At 38.9% G+C, this 20067-nt stretch overlaps 1 protein-coding gene and 1 long non-coding RNA gene across 3 annotated transcripts; one reads left to right on the top strand and one right to left on the bottom strand.

Moving 5' to 3' along the window:
* Positions 1-474: 474 nt before the first annotated feature.
* On the top strand, positions 475-7590 carry LOC113022558 (uncharacterized). Its single transcript, XR_003272438.2, has 5 exons — positions 475-584; positions 3440-3560; positions 6597-6641; positions 7077-7147; positions 7257-7590. It is a non-coding gene; the product is annotated as an uncharacterized LOC113022558 (long non-coding RNA).
* A 2097-nt stretch (positions 7591-9687) lies between these two features.
* Positions 9688-15047, bottom strand: c1galt1lb (core 1 synthase, glycoprotein-N-acetylgalactosamine 3-beta-galactosyltransferase 1, like b). 2 transcript variants are annotated; one of them, XM_026168060.2, is made up of 4 exons: positions 14526-15019; positions 14132-14402; positions 11207-11871; positions 9688-10344 (listed from the first exon to the last, which is right to left on the bottom strand). In XM_026168060.2, exons 2-4 carry the CDS (start codon positions 14355-14357, stop codon positions 10045-10047), a joined length of 1191 nt encoding a protein of 396 aa, XP_026023845.1. In that variant the 5' UTR covers positions 14358-14402; positions 14526-15019; the 3' UTR covers positions 9688-10044. The 2 variants fall into 2 exon arrangements, with proteins under 2 accessions (XP_026023845.1, XP_026023846.1); XM_026168061.2 differs by having other exon boundaries at positions 14132-15047.
* Positions 15048-20067: the final 5020 nt, after the last annotated feature.

Raw genomic sequence — 20067 nt, 5'->3', positions numbered from 1 at the left:
GATAATCGAGCAAAACCTATTCCACATAATGAATAGATTAAAAAGTATGATTCATTTTCCGATGGCTGCTTCCAGCTGGATGATGCACCATGTCACAAAGCTATTATATACCACATTAAACATTTTCTTTTAATGTCTCTTGCATTAAATAAGGAATGGACAAAGGTCTGTACACAATTCAGCATACAAATAAGCTCCAGATTACTTTCTTTTTTTTCTTTTAATGTTTAAGCCAAAGTTTTATCCACATGAGGATGAAACATTTAGCTTTATTGTTAGATTTGTGTAGATTTTTTTGCCTGTTTCTTTTATGTCTTAATGGGAAAAAAATATCATTTTTTCAATGAGGAACATCTAATGAGGCAGTTACAACAAATTATGTGTATACATGTGCTAGGGTGGGACAGAGTTTTGGGTGGTGGGTGGAGTGCTAATCAGATTAAAAATTAACTCAAGCTATATAAAATTTGAGAAAGAGAAATCCTGCTGTCTTAAAAGACAGGCTTCAACGTGACATGGCGCTGCTCTGATGCGAAGGGAAAAGCTGGAGTGATTGTTGGTTTATACATAAAGATCAGCTCAGGGTAAGATTTTTTACACTTTTGGTTCGTTACATGAGTCTTTACATGGCTGACTGCATGAATTAAATTATAATGTGGGATTATGTGATAACACAATACTCCATGGCTATTTTATTCCATTTTGACTTAAATCATAAGCAATTAGGTCAAAATGTATCACTTGATGCACTATAGTTATCTGATTATTTAAAACTTGCTATATTATTCCTTAATTATTCATATTTCTAGCAGCCAGTTGAGATGGGATGAGGTGAGAATAGATAAATATAAGTATAGGTAAAAAGCAATGGAGTGATAGCAAATAAAAATAATTGTCATACTATATGCACAAAATATGGCATACCTACACATCACAGCTGCAGGAGCTGCTCAGACATTGAAATCCATGCCATGAAGCTCCTAGCACAGTTTTTGTGTTGATGCCAGAAGAAGTTTGTAGCCTTTCAGCTCACCTTTTTCCACCTCAGGACTCAGCGACTCGTCATCGCAACTTGGTTGCAGCTGGGATAGGCTGCAGACTATCACAAAGAGCTAACACAAAGAGCCAGACAACTATTTGCACTCATACCTACAGGCATATAGAATTACCAGTAATTCCATGTCGCTGGACTGCGGGAGTGAGTGCTAACAGTGGCACTCACCCATTCCATCATAAATATTTGTAAAGGTGGACTGCGTGGCTACGTATTTGACTTTCGTCTTTGAATACAACTGAATTCAAAGATTAAGAGGTGTGACACAATACTTCATCTACATGGTGTTTGCTCAGTCAATAAGCACCTTTCAAGTTTTTATGAACAGCATAATGTTTCAAAGGTTAAGCTCCTCCTTAGACTTCTGAAAAGAGAGAAAAAAATGTAAACAATAAAATAGGAACTGCTCATGTTGGCTAATAGACAAGTATTTGACGTTTATTTGACAGAGATTGACAATAGACAATGCCATCCTCCTATCACTTATCTGGGTTTGTGTTGCGTGGGCAGCAGTTCGAGCAGAGAGTCTTAAGCCATCTGAGAAATATGATCTCTCCAGCCAGTCATTGGTCTGCCCTGAGCCTAGGCAGACAATAGACAATGTTGTGTATTGTCCATATCCAGCTGACGTGGTTATTAGTTCAAAAGGTGTTAGAGGAAGCACTGAAACAGTAGTGTTTACTCTGCATTCTGTTATGAACACACTAGAGAAAGTTCACTGTAAGCTTGGGTTTCAGCTGTAACATACAAAATTCAAGAGGAATGCTCATGAAATTCTGGAAGAATGTCTTGCTGTTAACAGCACGAGATCTACAAAGTCATTTGAAGCACAATAAAAGGGAACAAGTGAATTATTTTATGAAGAAATGGCTGTGGTCATGGACAGCAGAATAGATTAATAGATTACATAATTCACACGAAAGTTAATGGACTTTATATAATGATGGTGATGCCACAGAGGCAAATTGAAGCTTTACCAAACCAGTATTAGGCCTTTAGAGACTCTGACATAATATTTAAGGCTAATCAGTGGGCAGATATTTGCTATGCATCTAAAACCACGTTTTATCTATCCATGAACCAAGATGACACACACCAGTTAGTTAAACTGCATGAGTGTCTTTAAAGACATAAAGACCTGGATGATATCTGATTTCCTGCTTCTATATTCAAATCAAACTGAGGTTATTGCACTCAGCCATAAAAATCTGACATCCAGCCAGATGCTTATTCTGGATGGCAACATCCTGTCCCAGAGTGATACTGAAAAAAACTAGTTCCTGCATTTGTTACTTCGAGACTGGACTACTGTAATTCATCATTATCAGGATGTCTAAAAACTCCCTGAAAAGCCTTCAGTGGATCCAAAATGCTGCAGCAAGAGTACTGATAGGGACTAGAAAGGAAGAGCATATTTCTCCTATACTAGCTTCTCAAATCAAATCAAATCAAATCACTTTTATTGTCACATCACATGTGCAGGTACATTGGTACAGTACATGTGAGTGAAATTCTTGTGTGCGAGCTTCACAAGCAACAGAGTTGTGCAAAATACAATAATGTAAACAAGCAAAATACAAGAATGGCTACATCTGAAACTAATAAATATATGCTTGATTCCCAGTGAAATCCTGAATTGAATGTTTAATCCTTCTCCTTATATGTAACGTCTTGAATAATCAGGCCTCATTAAGACCTCACAGTACCATGTCACTTTGAATCAAGCTCTTCACTCTCAGACTGCTGGCTTACTTGTGGTTCCTAGAGTGTTCTGAAGTAGAATTGGAGGCAGAGCCTTCCATTTTTAGGCCTCTCTTCAGTGGAACCAGCTTCCAATTTGTATTCAGGATACAGACACCCTCTCTGCTTTTAAGATTAGGCTTAAAACTTTCCTTTTGGATAAATCTTATAGTTAGGGCTGTATCAGGTGACCCTAAATCCATCCTAAGTTATGTAGCAATAGGCTTAGGCTGCTACATATTAAATGTTTATATTTGAGCCAAATGCAAAAATAGATGTGCTTTAAACCAAATACTCAAAAACTCATATTTTAAGACACTCTGGGGTCAACAATAATTTGATATGCATCATTCATACAACTATATGAAAATGAATGCCACAGTTCTGCACAAGGCAGATGAGTACCACTAAGATAAACTGGTGCCTTAAAGAAGCAGTATTTAACTATACTCAAACAGCTTTGCTGCATCGTTGTAAACTGAAGTTACACAACAGATCGCTAAGTGTTGTGGAGGACAGTTCAACAGAGAACAAAGAACACCTTAACCACAGATACATGGAGACGCCTCCCATCTGATTCCCTAATGTGTAAATTCACTTGTAGCTTACTTATGTCTTTTGTTTTTCTTTTTACCTTTAATCCAGTGATTCACAGTTCAGTGAAGAGATTGAGGAAACACATTTTTCACTGGTTGCATTGAGTATCTTCATTTTACTGACTGTGAGGTGCTGTTGTGAAGAAAAGGCCTACAATCCACTGAAAGAGGTATGACTAAGTCAAATGAGATGCACTCACATTTCCACGCAGAACTTCGCAGCCACTTCAGCAAATGTATTAAATAAGAAGTTGAAAAAATAACAACACTGAGCAAAAGGCTACAGTGGGGCAAAAAAGTATTTAGTCAGCCACCGATTGTGCAAGTTCCCCCACCTAAAATGATGACAGAGGTCAGTAATTTGCACCAGAGGTACACTTCAACTGTGAGAGACAGAATGTGAAAAAAAAATCCATGAATTCACATGGTAGGATTTGTAAAGAATTTATTCGTAAATTCGGGTGGAAAATAAGTATTTGGTCACCTCAAACAAGGAAAATCTCTGGCTCTCACAGACCTGTAACGTCTTCTGTAAGAAGCTTTTCTGTCCCCCACTCGTTACCTGTATGAATGGCACCTGTTTGAACTCATCATCTGTATAAAAGACACCTGTCCACAGCCTCAAACAGTCAGACTCCAAACTCCGCCATGGCCAAGACCAAAGAGCTTTCGAAGGACACCAGGAAAAGTATTGTAGACCTGCACCAGACTGGGAAGACTGAATCTACAATAGGCAAGCAGCTTGGTGTGAAAAAATCAACTGTGGGAGCAATCATCAGAAAATGGAAGACATACAAGACCACTGATAATCTCCCTCGATCTGGGGCTCCACGCAAGATCTCATCCCGTGGGGTCAAAATGATCATGAGAACGGTGAGCAAAGATCCCAGAACCACACGGGGGCACCTGGTGAATGACCTGCAGAGAGCTGGGACCAAAGTAACAAAGGTCACCATCAGTAACACACTACAACGGCAAGGAATCAAATCCCGCAGTGCCAGACGTGTTCCGCTGCTAAAGCCAGTGCATGTCCAGGCCCGTCTGAAGTTTGCCAGAGAGCACATGGATGATACAGCAGAGGATTGGGAGAATGTCATGTGGTCAGATGAAACCAAAGTAGAACTTTTTGGTATAAACTCAACTCGTCGTGTTTGGAGGAAGAAGAATACTGAGTTGCATCCCAAGAACACCATACCTACTGTGAAGCATGGGGGTGGAAACATCATGCTATGGGGCTGTTTTTCTGCCAAGGGGACAGGACGACTGACTAATTAAGGACAGAATGAATGGGGCCATGTATCGTGAGATTTTGAGCCAAAACCTCCTTCCATCAGTGAGAACTTTGAAGATGAAACGAGGCTGGGTCTTCCAACATGACAATGATCCAAAACACACCGCCCGGGCAACAAAGGAGTGGCTCCGTAAGAAGCATTTGAAAGTCCTGGAGTGGCCTAGCCAGTCTCCAGACCTCAACCCCATAGAAAATCTGTGGCGGGAGTTGAAAGTCCGTGTTGCTCGGCGACAGCCCCAAAACATCACTGCTCTCGAGAAGATCTGCATGGAGGAATGGGCCAAAATACCAGCTACTGTGTGTGCAAACCTGGTAAAGACCTATAGTAAACGTTTGACCTCTGTTATTGCCAACAAAGGTTATGTTACAAAGTATTGAGTTGTATTTTTGTTATTGACCAAATACTTATTTTCCACCCTGATTTACGAATAAATTCTTTACAAATCCTACCATGTGGATTCATGGATTTTTTTTTTTTTCACATTCTGTCTCTCACAGTTGAAGTGTACCTCTGGTGCAAATTACTGACCTCTGTCGTCATTTTAGGTGGGGGAACTTGCACAATCGGTGGCTGACTAAATACTTTTTTGCCCCACTGTAACTCTTTTTCCCTGTCCCCCAAGGCTGGATCGGACCGTGATTTGAAGAGATTTGATGACATCGGTTATAGAGCTGGGCGATATATCGAGTTTTTAAAACATATCGATATATTTTTATACGAGATATAAGATGTGACAATATCCTTTATATCGATATAGTCTATGTTACGTTATAATTATAGTTGTGGAGCCGCAAGTTTGCCTCTCTTTCGTCCACTTTTGTCTCTACTCAACGTTACTCCGCCTCGCCTTCCCTGAAGACAACTCCCCCTCCTACCCCATCGCTTCACGTGCAGGCAGCGACAAGACGGACACGGCAAATCTACGTTAACGAGTTACTGCGCATCGCCCCATGCGTGGGGCTGGACGGCGTCAACGTGCTAACGAGCTAAACATGCTAACGAGCTAACAGCGCTAACCCTAAAATCCTTTCATTCTCTCAAAAGTTGATAGCGCGCCTTATGTATGAATTCTGGTTGTGCTTGGTGGCCGCGAACCGATTTTATGTGGTACACGGCGCTCAGCAATCTGTCAAAAATGTTTGAGTACGACTTTGGTCAGCTACGGAGCTGCACCGCTTGATAGATTGTCGGCGCATTACGGCTACCGAGGAGCTTCGCGGAGTGATACATACTGTGCATCAACGTAATATTACCGTATTGTGTGTGTATAAGGACCATAAATGGCACCTGTAAGAGACGTGGTTATGAAGCGGATTTCAAACTCCAGGCTGTCAGTCACACAGTAAAACTTGGGAACAGAGCAGCTGTGAAATCTGTCTGTCTTTGTTATTACGCTCAGCGTCTTTTAGTTTACATTTTGACTGCACAATTGTGAGCTCTTTGTTTAGCACAAAAACAACCTTGTTTTCTTTTATTTATGGAGCATTATTATTTAATGAATGCTCATAATTTAATTTTGAGTAATTTTTCATGTACATCTGTGCTGTATGTTAATAAAAGTGCCTGTGTGACATCTGGGACACAGCTTTGACTAAGAACTCTTTTTGTTCTTACTTTATGGCTTAAAAAAAAATATCGAGATATATATCTTATATCGCCATCCAGCTAAAAAATATCGAGATATGAATTTTGGGTCATATCGCCCAGCCCTAATCGGTTATGACAGCTTTCTGGGTCTGATGGGACGGAGAAATGCTGCTCTGAAAAACAGTATGCCAAGAATTTTTGCTCCACTTTTCCAAAGAATGAAACTCATTTAACCTGTAGTTGTTTTAACATAAAAAGCAGCTGAATTTGGTGTTAAACAAGTTTTCATCATTGTGCTTTACTGAATGCAATATTTTTCTTTTGCAGGGGACACTGATCACAGCCTTGCTGATCTGTTGGGGTGGAGAACAAGTGAGTGCCTTTGGAATCAGTAGAACAGTTCTCACTAGAAGGAAGATGCGCTGATAAATGAATTAGATGCATTTTCTTAAATCTCAGGTCACTTTTAAGCAACTTCGGAAGCACTTGTTAGTTAGGTTTAGACTCCAAAAACAACATGGTTAGGCATAGGTGTTAAAACAGTAACAGTAAACCACACTTGTTGATGGATGAGCTGGGAGCAACTGCTCGCTCTCAATCAAGAGGCAGCATTACACTCTCTACAGCCTCTCCTGATTTTTTTTTTTCACGCCTATCACAAGAGCTCAGGCTGAGATTGTGAAAAGGTGTGGATCTGTCAAGTCTGGTATTCCATGGCAAGTGACAAATCTAGTTCCAGGAAGCAGTGAGCAGTGTTTCTTGGTCAGTGTACATAGCTTGAAGGCACTTTACTTTTCTTTGCAACAGGTATGACTAGTCTGCGTGAAAACAGGTATGCAGAAAAGAGGAGGCGGTTTCACTGATGATGGAAGGCATAGGTAAGAAACCCGCTCACTTGAGAAAAAAGAAATACAAGAAAGAAAGTTATGTATCGCTTTTGTGGAAATGTTTTGACTCCATTTTGGATTTTTTTTTTTCCCCCCTCAGGATGGAACGCTTTGTTTAATGGACACATGACACATACTTGTATTATGAACCCTCATGGTGAAACTTCGGCTTTTCCATCGCGCTGTAAACCCTCAGGGCTACTGTGGACAATGACCATCCGCCCATCAAATATTATTCAGTCATAGTAACCCTGGATTAATGTTCCTCTGCTGTGATGAGAAAAATGCTCTGTGCAAATACATGTAAACAAAATCAAGATATAAAATAAAATATGCTTTTATTTATAGTGATTAAATTACCATTTCACTAAAAACAATCCTGCACACTGATTATATCATGTGTGCTCACACATTAAAATGAACTCATATCCACACTGAAGTGTATCGACTCAATTAAGATTTCTATTCCAATATAAATACGTTCCAAATATAAATATAGCACTGTACACCATTCCCTTTAAGAAAACTCTGAAATGAGAAGATTGTCAAGGACCATTAGAAATGATGCGGCTGATATCAAATGTGAACGTGAGCAGCCAAAAGAAAGATGAGAAGAAAAAAACATGCTCTGGTGAACATGCATGTGTTCGTGCACATACTACAGAAACCAAGTGTAAACACAAAGTTATATTTGAAAATATCAACCTCATACATTTTTAACCTTGAAGAAAATGTGGTCATAAAAAGAAAAAGAAAAAAAAATGGCCACCGTTCCATGAAAACCTTTAGTCACTCTGCAGATATGTGCCAAATTCCTCCTTCTTCTTTCAGCATTTAAGCTCACCTTTGGTGATTACTGCATCTACCACAGGTTTAATGTCTGGTTAGAAACTAGCAAAAGAGCTGTTATTAATTTTATTTTTTACATGTGCAAAGTGTGCCAACTTCAAATGAGGCCTGACTGGCAAAGACTTTCAAAATAACACCACCTTTGTCAAACTTAAAAAAACCAAAAAAGACATTCACTGACTTGAATGAAGCTCAAACACATTACAACAGATGGATTCAGTAAAATAAAACAGCCATCTGAATCAACACTCTCTTCACGCTCATGTCACAGTGCTAAGTCAAGTGTGCAGCTAATGGCTGGCTCATACAATCTCAATTTACAAGGCACAAGCTAATGACTCCACTGTAGGAAGATGCAGGAAACTGTGTGCAGCACGTTACACAGAAAGGTAACAATGTGCTGTGGGTCGGTTGATTAAGATCATTTTTCATTCCAGAGAAGACAAAAGAAGTTTGACTAACCTGTTCTTCATCCAACTGACTTCCCAGAAAATCTTTGCTGACTAAACAAAGTCCTCTTTAACAAAAGAAAGAAAGAAAGAAAAAGACCCACAAGCGCCACACAATTAGCCCGATCACATATAACAGCTGAAAAGGCTCATCAGCCTTCACTGTGGTCTTGTGTGAAATCTTTGGCTGCATTGTAGAAATTTAGATTCCTTTTAAAGCATAACAGTCACCTCACTATTGAGGAGTATGCAATCAAAATATTTTCCTAAAATACATTTAGTAACGTATGATATCGGTTATATCAAATATTAATACAATCAGTTGCCAGTTTATTAGGTACACCTAGGAGCACATGTAATAAATTATTCTTTCTACACTAATTTCAGACATGTTTTATGTGTAGTTTGAACATTGCACAGCTGGATGTGTTAATTAAACAGAGAAAACTTCAGGATGGATTCTGTTTCAGCTCTTGTCTACCTAATAATCTGGCAACTGAGATCATTTTTAATAGCTGTTACTGTTTAATTAAGGCTGAATGTGTGATAAAAAAATTTATTTTGCCAGATTTTGAGAGTGTATACATATATATACACATATATGTGTGTATATATATATATATATATATATATATATATATATATATATATATATATATATATATATATATATATATATATATATATATATATATATATATATACATACATACATACATATACACACACACATCCATATACACATCCATGGGATTATTGATAGAGAATAAAAGATTGACCTATTCATCACTTTTTTAAAACCTTTTTTTTCCACTGTTACTTTGAAAAATAGGAGATCCACTTTGATTAGCCTATTTACTTTTTAGGAAAACAGCAGTTTTTCACCAATTCTGATGTCTGGTTTACCAAGAGATGCAGACTAATGGGTACATAAATATTATTAGTTAACTGTAACTACTTCACTTAAGTAAACCTTTTAGACTTATGCAACGTCTTGGTTTAAAACATGTCTTCAAAGAAGGAACTTGTCAAAACACAAAATAACCAAAAATAAAAAGTAAAGAGATGCTACCCTTGTATTTTATGTGAAAAGGCTTTTAAGCACAATCCTAAACGCTAGTGTTTGGGAGGCATCAAACTCTCGTAAACAACAATATGATCTGACATAAACCAGGTTTCAGGCACATAGCTATAAGTGTGAACTGAAGCCTAACAACTCCAGCAAGCCTTAAAGAGTGTTAGAACAAGTTTTACTGGGACTTTGTGGTAAGAAATGAAAGAACAGAAAAGTCACTTTTTTAAAAATGCACTGGAAATACTGGTTTACTTTGTTTTCAGAACAACAGAAAGGTGAGTCCTGTTATGGAACAATCTGTGAAAACACCTGACAAAACTGACATACAGAGCCACAGGTCACCTTTTAGCATGGGGCACACCCAGTCTTGCTGTCAAAGTTCACTAGCAGTCTAAGTGGACAAAGTTTTTATACTTCACTTTGATTATCAGAATGGATACCCAAACACTCAACACCCCAAATCCACCGCATATCCTAATGATCAGTACCCTCAACACTGCTACAAAGTCCTACTGTTATTTACCCTCTGCAGCAGCAGGACCATCTTTACCATCTACAGGAGGGGGATCTTCATTCTGTCTCTTGTCAGTTCTGGATAGGTCTGGATGGACTAGTTTTTGTTCCAGCTTTTTGTCTTTTTTCCCAGCATCCCACGATTCAAACTTATTTATACTGTAGCCAGGTGGGGTGGGAGGCTGATAGCGATATCTGTAGCCAAAGGCACGCAGGTGATAAGTGTAATATTCCATTAAATACATCCCTACAGCATCCACGTAATGGAAAGATATTGACATGTCCGAGCAGCAGTTAGGACCCTGAAAAAAAAAAACAAGATATGGTTATTAATACACATGGAGGAATGTTTGTTTTGTAAACAAAAGAAAATGTCAATGTGAATGGGTGGAGTACAAAAGAAGACTAATGGTCTTGCGTCAGACTATTTATTCATGCTTGATAAATCCAGAAATGAATGCAAGACTCCATCAGTTTGGTTAAACAGTAGGGCTGTAACAAAACTGCAGTACCCAGCCCACAGTCTTGTTGCGATATCACCATTTTGTGGGTCTAAACACCATGTGTATAAATGCTAATTGACAGTGACAATGTTGGTAACACGCATTATGTTCAAGATGCTCATGCAGATTATGATTTAACCAGGTGTAGCTGTGCTAGTTAATGACTGATTAAAGAATGCTAGTCTGGTTAAACATATAATGTTAAAACTGGATCTATTGCGGATTTTATTCTTGGACTCTACTAGAGTAGCTTTGCAAGATACAAAATTTTGAATTAGTTCAACCACTCTCTTATATTAGCTGCTCTTCCAGTAAGCTCACTTTATTGAGACTGGCTGCACCTCACAAGCAAGAGAGTGCAGTCCAAAGCTTCAGCGTTTGGCTAATAGAGATTAAGCATATAATGCTAACCTCAATATTAAAGAATCCATATTAGCTTCCACCACTTTGCACGCATGCCAGAAAGAAAAAACAACAAGCATAACAGGTCCACTTTAAACATTGTTCTAGTATGGAGTGAAGTGGAAATGCATCCAAATATTGGATTTTATTTTGCAGGTGAGAATTCAGTTAAAATATTAATAGTGTTCAGCTTTCTTTAAACCTCTTTAATAGTGATGTCAAGAGTAAACACAATGTCAACGGTGTTTGCCACACTTGCCTCTGAGATGGGGTAGTAGCAGTAGCTCCAATACCAGAAGCTCTTTGGAAATTTGGCAGTGAGGTGCTGCTCAAGGACAAAGGGGTGAAATGTCTCCCTATGAAAAGAGTCTCTGGAGTCTCCAGCCAGCACCCCAACTTTCTCCATGCACTGCCCCATTGCCAGGTCCTCTACGGAGGTAGTATGAGTACACTGTTTGCTTTTAAAACCTTCAACAAATCTTCGCAAAGCCTCTTTGCTCAGTACGTAGCCTGCACCACCACTCATGTAGCCCTGCTTAGTGTAGGGCTTGAATCGTCTGCCGAAGTAAATAGGTTCCTCAGGAGTGTGGTTTGCAAGAATCCAGCGCAGGTTGTCCACTATGACGTAGGTGTCGTCATCTGCCTTGAGGAACCAATCTGCCTCATCTGCATAATGCTCATAAGCATAATGGTAGGCCCGAATTGTTTTCCAGTACAGCTGATCCCGACCCTCCTTTGTACCTAATCCCACTGTGGGAAAGTCGGGGTCATCCACAGAGCTCATGAAGACAACAATATTGCAATGGCGACTCCAAGTGTACTTCGCATGTCGAGTCTTTGTCTCCAGGTTTTTGGGTCCAGTCATCACCCAGCAAAGAATACGCACCTTTTTGTACAATTCATCAGCCATGCGGCTATCCTCACCTGGTAAGGACACAGAGACGTTATTATCATTTCACTGACTGAAACAAAGATAAGTCCAACTGTTTCAGGAACCTCCTACAACTACTGATGGTCCTGGAGGGTAAACTAATGGAAAGATGTTTTGCTCACATGTTATTGTTGTTGACTGTGCTTCCAGGTTCGCAAATAATCAATGCAGAAAAAAAGACAAGATTTCACATTTAATTTGCTGATGGCAACTTGGAAATACTGAGACTAGTTATGGTTGGTAATAATTCTGTCACAAAAAAGCAGTGCAGATCAGTGCAGTGCAACAGCTATTTAGATAAACAGTTTGGGCAAGTTACCAGTAATGAATTACTTCACCTTAATTTCACATCAAATCTGAGTACTAAAGGTATATTTGCACATACATAAGATACCAGATTACTGGAAAAGTGGGGATCAATCAGGTAATAACATGCTTTCATGCACTACAACACCCCATGAAGTGTACGGACCCCTGCAACATTTTACTATAGCATACAAAATCTGTCTGCCTGTGAGATCCTCCAACATAATCAGGACTTGAGCAACCAAAATTGGCATAGTACACAGGTACTGCACATATTAACCCGATTAAATTCATGAATATTATGAAATGCTTGGCAACCACCTACCAACGGGTAAAAGAATCCATTTCAGCATTTATGCACCTATATTATTTTATAAAAGTGTTATACAATTGATTGGTCTGATAAGCAGTGTAAGGTGATCAAACCCTCTCGTCTGAAAGATTCAAAAAATTTATTTAACTTTCTTTCCAGTTTTATCTGTGATCTTCTTTAATAGGTGTCATGGATGCTTTGAATATTTCATTTCACTCTTATGAGTGATTCTGTGTGTATTCACTTTTGTCTTTGCAGGGAGAACAAAAAGCTCTAGTAACTAATACTCATGACTCAGTACGGTGATATGCACCTTTATTCACAGCTTAAGTGAAACTGTTACTAAAATGGTTCTACTTATCAGCGGTCTGCTAGAAATCTGCTGACTTAAACAAATTACAGAGACATGAGAGGTTTTTGTTCCCCTGTCCTGGATTACAGAAATCAGCTTCCAATTCTCACTAACACAGTTGGACTCTTCCCTTCAATGTATGCTAATACACTCGTTTCCCTGTGCTTTGTGTTCCTGAGCTTTCACATCTTTCTTCTTCCTTGTGGATTCCAGTCAAGACCTGGCGACTGCTGAGCTTCCTGAGGGTGTAGTCAATCATCTCCACTTTATCCTCATGATTATATGACTATTGATTTCTTGTTTGTTCTTGTCCACAGTTCTCACTTGGTAATGTTCAAATCTTGATTGGTTATAAGGGATTTATACTTCTTTGCTAAATCTACGCCATAAGCACACTGTAACCACAAACCTCTTTGAAATCCTAGATTGTGTCCTGACGTGCACGTCCCTGGAAATGTAAACACACAGCTGCCCGTAAAGCCCACTTTTGACTACATTATTGCATCATGGGTTTTACATAGATTCCTATCATACAGAAAGTACTCAGGTATAACAGGAAAGGCTACTTAGCAGTTATAAACAAGACTTGAGAGAGTTATGGCTGCAATAAACGAAAACAGCTGCAATCTAAAACAAATGTAACTTGGCTCTGTTAATCGTCAAACACAGAGCACATTTTTGTTAATCAAAATAAAAAATATTGAAAAATAAAAAATGGATTACTGCAGACATTTCAGTTAAATAAGGCAACAAGGTGACTCCGAACCTGTGCTCTAAGTAAGTGAATATGTACAATCTTCAAGGATATAACTATGTAGCTCGTGGTCACGTGCAAGAGATAAAGTTTTATAAACCGGACTCAACCCTTTTCTTTGTTGAGAACATATGTCCTAAAAGTCTGAAGATAAATAGAATCACGTCCTCACTTGGCCTGAAGATAAAATATTGTTCTGGTTTAAGACAAAACATTTCACCCCTTTAAAACATTGAAAGGTTTTTACCTATATTTGTAGCTACTGAAGCAGTCCATGGCTTTCTATGCTTCACTACCTATACATATAATGTACAAACTTGCCTAGCAGAAAGTGAGACTACTATGGTATAAAAGGGACTACAATGAAGAAGTGAAATTTAAAAAGGAAGTTTTCATTTATGCTGTAAGTGTAGCTGACCAAAGTCCAAAGCTGAATACCGTAAATTATTAATTTATCAGAAGATTCAAAGTCTGAAACACACAGATTGGTGTTTAATTAAGGCATTAAAGAGGCACATGCTGTGATACCTATGTGATGAGGGTGCTCGAGGTTGAAAAGTGCAGACCCCTCTTTCTTCCACATTTTCTTTTCCTCCTCGAGCTGTTGCTGGTAGTCCTGAATTCTAGCCAAGGTGGTGACTTGATGCATTGGCAGAGTCTTCTCAAACCAAAGCTGCCGCAGAAACACGTACAGCGTAAAAGTTCCCACCACAAAGCCCGCATAAAATGAGATTCTGGGTCCGAGGGTCTTCATGGTGGACCGGATATCCTCACGGGCAGAGACTTAACTTGGCAGCAGCTGCGTACGAGAGCAAAGGAAGCATGGACCTAAGTTTCACTACAGTCTCGAGCTGTAGACGTGTTGACTATGAGCGTGATTACAAGTGTTTGTCACTCCCTGTTAAAGGTGTGGTTTACTCACCAGCTTTAGCCTATCAACCATATCAGCTTTATGACAGCACACAGCTAGTCCATAGGTGTTCAAACACTTCCGCGCATAAAGCGGCGTTTTTCTTCAGGTAGCCCAGCTAGCCACACTTGCTAAGTTAACACGTATGATGGTGGGTGTGGGGGTGGGGTAAAAACCTGCTAAAAGAATATGTATGTTAACCGAGAAAACAAAATTTCCCCGGAAGAAAAATAGAACTAAGTACAGTCACAGTCATAACCAGTTAATCGGTTTCTCCAGTCATGTGTGTTAGGACAGCTGGTGATAGCTAACTAGCTAGTCCGTTATTTTTCCGAGTGCTAACGTTAACTTTCCATCACGTCGCGGTTACACGGAGCAAGAGGAAACTACTAAGCCCACCAACGGGCTGAAAAAAATCCTGACAGGAATAAAGTCAGAGAGTTTAGTGAAACTGTCACGCAGATTACAATAGTATTACTAATATTATACGAAACACGCCAAGAACTACATCTAACTTGTCTGCCGCTTCCTTCCGTCTAAAAAAAAGTAACTTCCGGTCAATTTATTCAGAAGAAAAGCGCTGACATGTTTTCACATAAGTTAATATGGAGAGTGGTGTGTTTTCTTTATAAAATAATACGTAATAATATGACTTTTGTTTTCTCAGAAAAAGATGTGAGTTGTGGAATATGTTTGACTGTGAAAGTTGAGCATAAATACAGTTATATAAACAAAGGAAGCAAAGTCTGGTTGCAGTGACAAAGAGAAAATACAAAAAAAAGGACTGACATTTGTTCCGCCTGTGTCAACACACGACTGGATCATGTGTTGACCCCATCACCTCTTCTTTGTCTGTTCACTTCTATGTTTCTTCCTTTTCTAACTAAATTGATTTCGTTAACAGGGGTTTACATATGTGGTAGGATAAAACTTCCAGTGCATAATTACTGTTCTTTAAAGTGTGTTGATATTAAATAAATGAATTAAATAATTATAAGAGTCATGTATCAACAAAATTAAAGCCGAATGTTAATTTATACCTTATTTCAGCTGTTATTTTTGTTACCCAATTTGGGTACAGGACAGGTTTTAAAACTGAATAAAATTTTAAAATTCAGAACAAGCACTGCAGTCAAAAATGTCCAATACACGCATTGTTACAAGCAGCTTTATTGGTATACAGATACATATAAATCAATTAAACACTTCCACTGGTCCTATAGGGATTCACTTAAGAAACACGAGGCACAGACAGAGGTTGTGGCACAGTCTTAAGCACTAATAAAATGACCGCTCACCCTAATTCAGAGATCACACTCTAATACTACTGCACACAATCCCACAAGAAACCCAACTGATCCCAGTGAGCAGACAGGCTGCCACCACGAAGCTCTAAAGCACACAGCAGGACCCAGAGATAAAAATCACTAACGAAATAGGCTAAAAATACCAAGAAAAGAAAAAGTTGTATGTTAAAAATACAAACAATTAAAAACACTGGTGGATAATAATCAATACTTGACAAAAAGGAGATAATTTTGCTTAGCTTTTCTAAAGCATACCTAGTACAGGAAGTGCAACAGGGTTTTGAATTGACCAAACCTCAACATATCCCTTATATAGAGGACTGTGTTGAATCAACTTCATTCATTAAGCAAGGAAAAGGCCTGACACTGTAATTCTCTGTCTATTGCACAGTGTCTGTCCTATATTTATCAGCTGTTTTATTACAGCGATATGGCAGCCTCGCTTCTGTCAGTCTGCCCCAGGGCAGCTGTGTAAAGCGCTTTGGGTGCCTTGAAAGCGCTATATAAATCCAATCTATTATTATTATTATTATTATTATTATTACAGGAATAATCAGGAAGATTACAAAAAAATCAAAGAAAAAGTATTGTAGAAGTTGCCAGATGATACATGTTTTTTTTTGTTTTTTTAAGATTGTATGTTTCACTGTCAGCCCCTTTTCATACTGCACACTATGTGTTCTCATTTCAGATTCCACTCTATAATCTTGGTTAACATAGAGAGGTTTCTTATTTCCAGCTAAAATTACAGTGCAAACATATTCTTTAGAGCAGGAGTCTCAAACTTGCACATATTGATGTGAAGAAATATAATACAATTCGGCCCTTGAAGTTGCTTTTATTAGAGAGGATTTGTTTGTTGTTGAGAGCAATGTTAAAATAGGTTCTTTAAAACACCCAAAATTATTTAATATGAAGGCAGAGAGTAAACATGTCTAGGCTGTGTTAGTTAAGTGAGAGTTATTTGTAAAGAAAACAATTTTCACTTGCAGTCAAAAACTAATGTGTACACTTATATATCTGCATTTTTATTTTGTTAAATACAAACAAAATTATAGCAGAAGTGCTGCCACATGTCTGGCCAGAAAGACAGTATCAGTTAGTTTATTTGGTAGTTCAATGAAAGGCTTCAATTAGTTAAGAGTGAGGAAAGAAAATTGCGTTCACGTTTGCGATTTTGTCTTGTTATACAATATTTGAAATTTAGAAAAAAAAACCACTACATTTTCAGAAAGATTTGTGGGTGTTTTCTTGTTTGTTTCTTTTGCACTACTTGAACACTAAAGTGGCCCTCCAGTGAGATGACAGTGCCAGCAGTGGCCCACAGCTCATTTAAGCTTGAGACCCCTGCTTTAGAGCATATTTGTCTCCCATCTATAATGTACATTCTCTGCACTATCATTAAGTAATTGTTACACGTTTGTCAGACATTCAAACCACAAGAAGTTTTGATTTCTCACCCAAAAAGTGTTTTTTTTATTTATATCTGAACACACTATATATACACATCTAGAAATAGACTAGTGTATGTGAATCTCTTATGCCTGTTGCACACTTTTACTCGTGTCATCATTGTTATCTTTAATTTTGCATATTTGATTTTGGTGTTGTCTGTGAAGGTTCTCAATCATCCAGGTCATAGTAATCTAAGCAGCTTGGAAAGAAAAGCATCTGGACTTTAAGTTTCTTGAAGATGTTTCACCTCTCATTTGAGAAACTTCTTCAGTTCTAAGAGGAACTGGTCGAGTCCCAGATTTTTAAGCCTTTTTGGGAGTGTCCCTAAGAGGATCATTGACCAACTATTGATCGTCTGTCCAATCACATGAACCAAGGTGTGAAAACAGGTATAGGTCACTATCAGTCAAGGTTTCAGGTGTACACATTGTGAGACCTTGCCCTATCCTATCATGTGACTTACTGAGATAAAATGACCCAAAATGTGAGTGGGCGTTAAGACTTCTGAGAAGGGATCTCAAAACTGGATTATAGATAGCAGACCGTTGGTGTCATAGGCACAATGTGTTCACCCGTGAGAGTGTCACCTTGACTTCTGTGATTAGGCAGAGGATCAATACTGGGTCCTTGACCTTCCAAATAAGATTTTTAAACAGTCCAGATGCTTTTCTTTATAAGTTTAGACATAACACCTGATTTGTCAATCCAGGTTTCTATCAATTTTTCATGCTGTACCACAGCGAGCAAAATAGAACTTTATGGCACTAGGATTTTTTTAAAACTTAATTCAACAAAAGATAAGACAAGATAAGACAAACGTTTGCTCTTTTTCATGTGGTACTAATAAAGTGTGAGCTAAGAGCTGTAGCTACCTCAGTAGCACAAAGACATAAAATATATACTGTACAAAATCTTTTCAGAACTTGAACATTAAAGGAATGCAGATGTGCCAGCGTGAGCAAAAAAGAAAAAAGCGACTACTGAGGAAGTTTTTTTCCCCCTTTCCTCCTCATTTTGTATCAAGTACCTTTTTGAATATTTAATTGAGAGCAGAACAACAACATCTTAACTGCTTTATGATTAGAGGGAAATTTGATAGTGTCAGTTTAGTTGAGGAATTCCATCATGAAAATGGGGAAAATGAGTTTTCTTGTGAATATGAAATTTGGTCCAAAAAAAAGAAAAAAAAATAGAATAGTAAAATGATGTATTTACTTTTTTTTGTTTATGACTGAGGTTTACCAGCAAGTGAGGATTGGTAACAGGAGGAGGAGACAAGTTCAACAAATAATATAAATAGATCACGTCAGACACTTGTGAACATGCATTCAAGTGTGAAGAGAACCCGGCACCAAACACGCACAGCACGGAGGAACAGTTCCTCAGAAGGCCATCCACCACCTTCAGCTCTCAGCCTGGACACACACACACACACACACACACACACACACACACACACACACACACACACACACACACACACACACACACACACATTTATTTAAGCAATGCTTGATCAAACATTGCATAAATAATAATGGATTGGATTGATATAGCGCTTTTCAAGGCACCCAAAGCGCTTTACAATGCCACTATTCATTCACTCTCACATTCACACACTGGTGGAGGCAGCTACAGTTGTAGCCACAGCTGCCCTGGGTCAGACTGACAGAAGCGAGGCTGCCATATCGCGCCATCGGCCCCTCTGGCTAACACCAGTAGGCGGTAGGGTAAAGTGTCTTGCCCAAGGACACAACGACCAGGACAGAGAGCCCAGGGATCGAACCGGCGACCTTCCGGTTACAGATGCGCGCGCACACACACACAAAAGATCAAAACACCCAATTAGGGAATCAAATGTAGTTGCTGCGCAACCAGCGAGGCAATGTGCAAGGGCCGCAAACCCAAACAATACCAAAGAACAAATGAAGTAAAACTTAAAACAAGACAACAAGAAAAAAGAAACAAAAAAGAAAAGAAAGATACTGCGAAAAAAAACGGCAGCAGCTCCAACATCTGCAAAATGACAAGTTGCATTTAGTGGAATGCCGCTTTAAATTTGAAGCTGAGTTCACGGGCAGCTTACATATACCTGGCCCGCTAAACTACTTCATTTGGACAAAAGAGGAGAGCTTCCCAACCAAATGCCCGGTGGGCCGATGGTGATTTTTCGTTTTTATGGGCCAATGGGTTTTTTGTTTTTGTTCTTTGTTTTTTTTGGTTTTTTGGGGGGGGGGGGGGGGGGGGTGTTCGTTTTTTTCCGTAACGGTATAAACACTGAAAGGTGGTGGATTTGACCGGATGCTGGGAGATGTGTAAAGTAACTCAGTTGTTTGGTGGTGGCTATGGCAGAGCTGCCACAGATTCAGTAACATTAGCAAGTGATGGAGGCCAGCAGATGCAACATGCTGGTAGGTGGATGACGGAAAGGCAGGAGGAGCAGAGACCCAAGGCGGTGAACTGAACTTCAGGTAAGAAGTTATGACCTGCAGTCTGTCTGGGTCAGATATAAACCAAGTTTAGGTGTAGTTTATTTTCGTTATGCTGACTTTTTACAGTCAGTTATAATAACTCCTACTTTGTACTAGCTAGCATGATGGAGTTTATATACAGCTGGGCGGGTGCTATGATGTTAAACTTGTTTTATCTTACTTTATTTGTGAGGTTAGTTATTAGAGTTTCCAACCGTCCCGTAAAAAACGGAATCGTCTGGTATTCAGAGAAAATATTGCACATTTTGTGTTGAGGTGAAAAGGAACACAGTTTGTCCCGGACTTCAGCTACAATGAAAA

This window comes from Astatotilapia calliptera, chromosome 5 (assembly GCF_964374335.1).
Source record: "Astatotilapia calliptera chromosome 5, fAstCal68.1, whole genome shotgun sequence".
In the NCBI taxonomy this organism is placed as follows: domain Eukaryota; kingdom Metazoa; phylum Chordata; class Actinopteri; order Cichliformes; family Cichlidae; genus Astatotilapia; species Astatotilapia calliptera.
The sequence above is the reverse complement of the archived record's forward strand: the minus strand, read 5'-3'. Positions and strand labels throughout refer to the sequence as shown.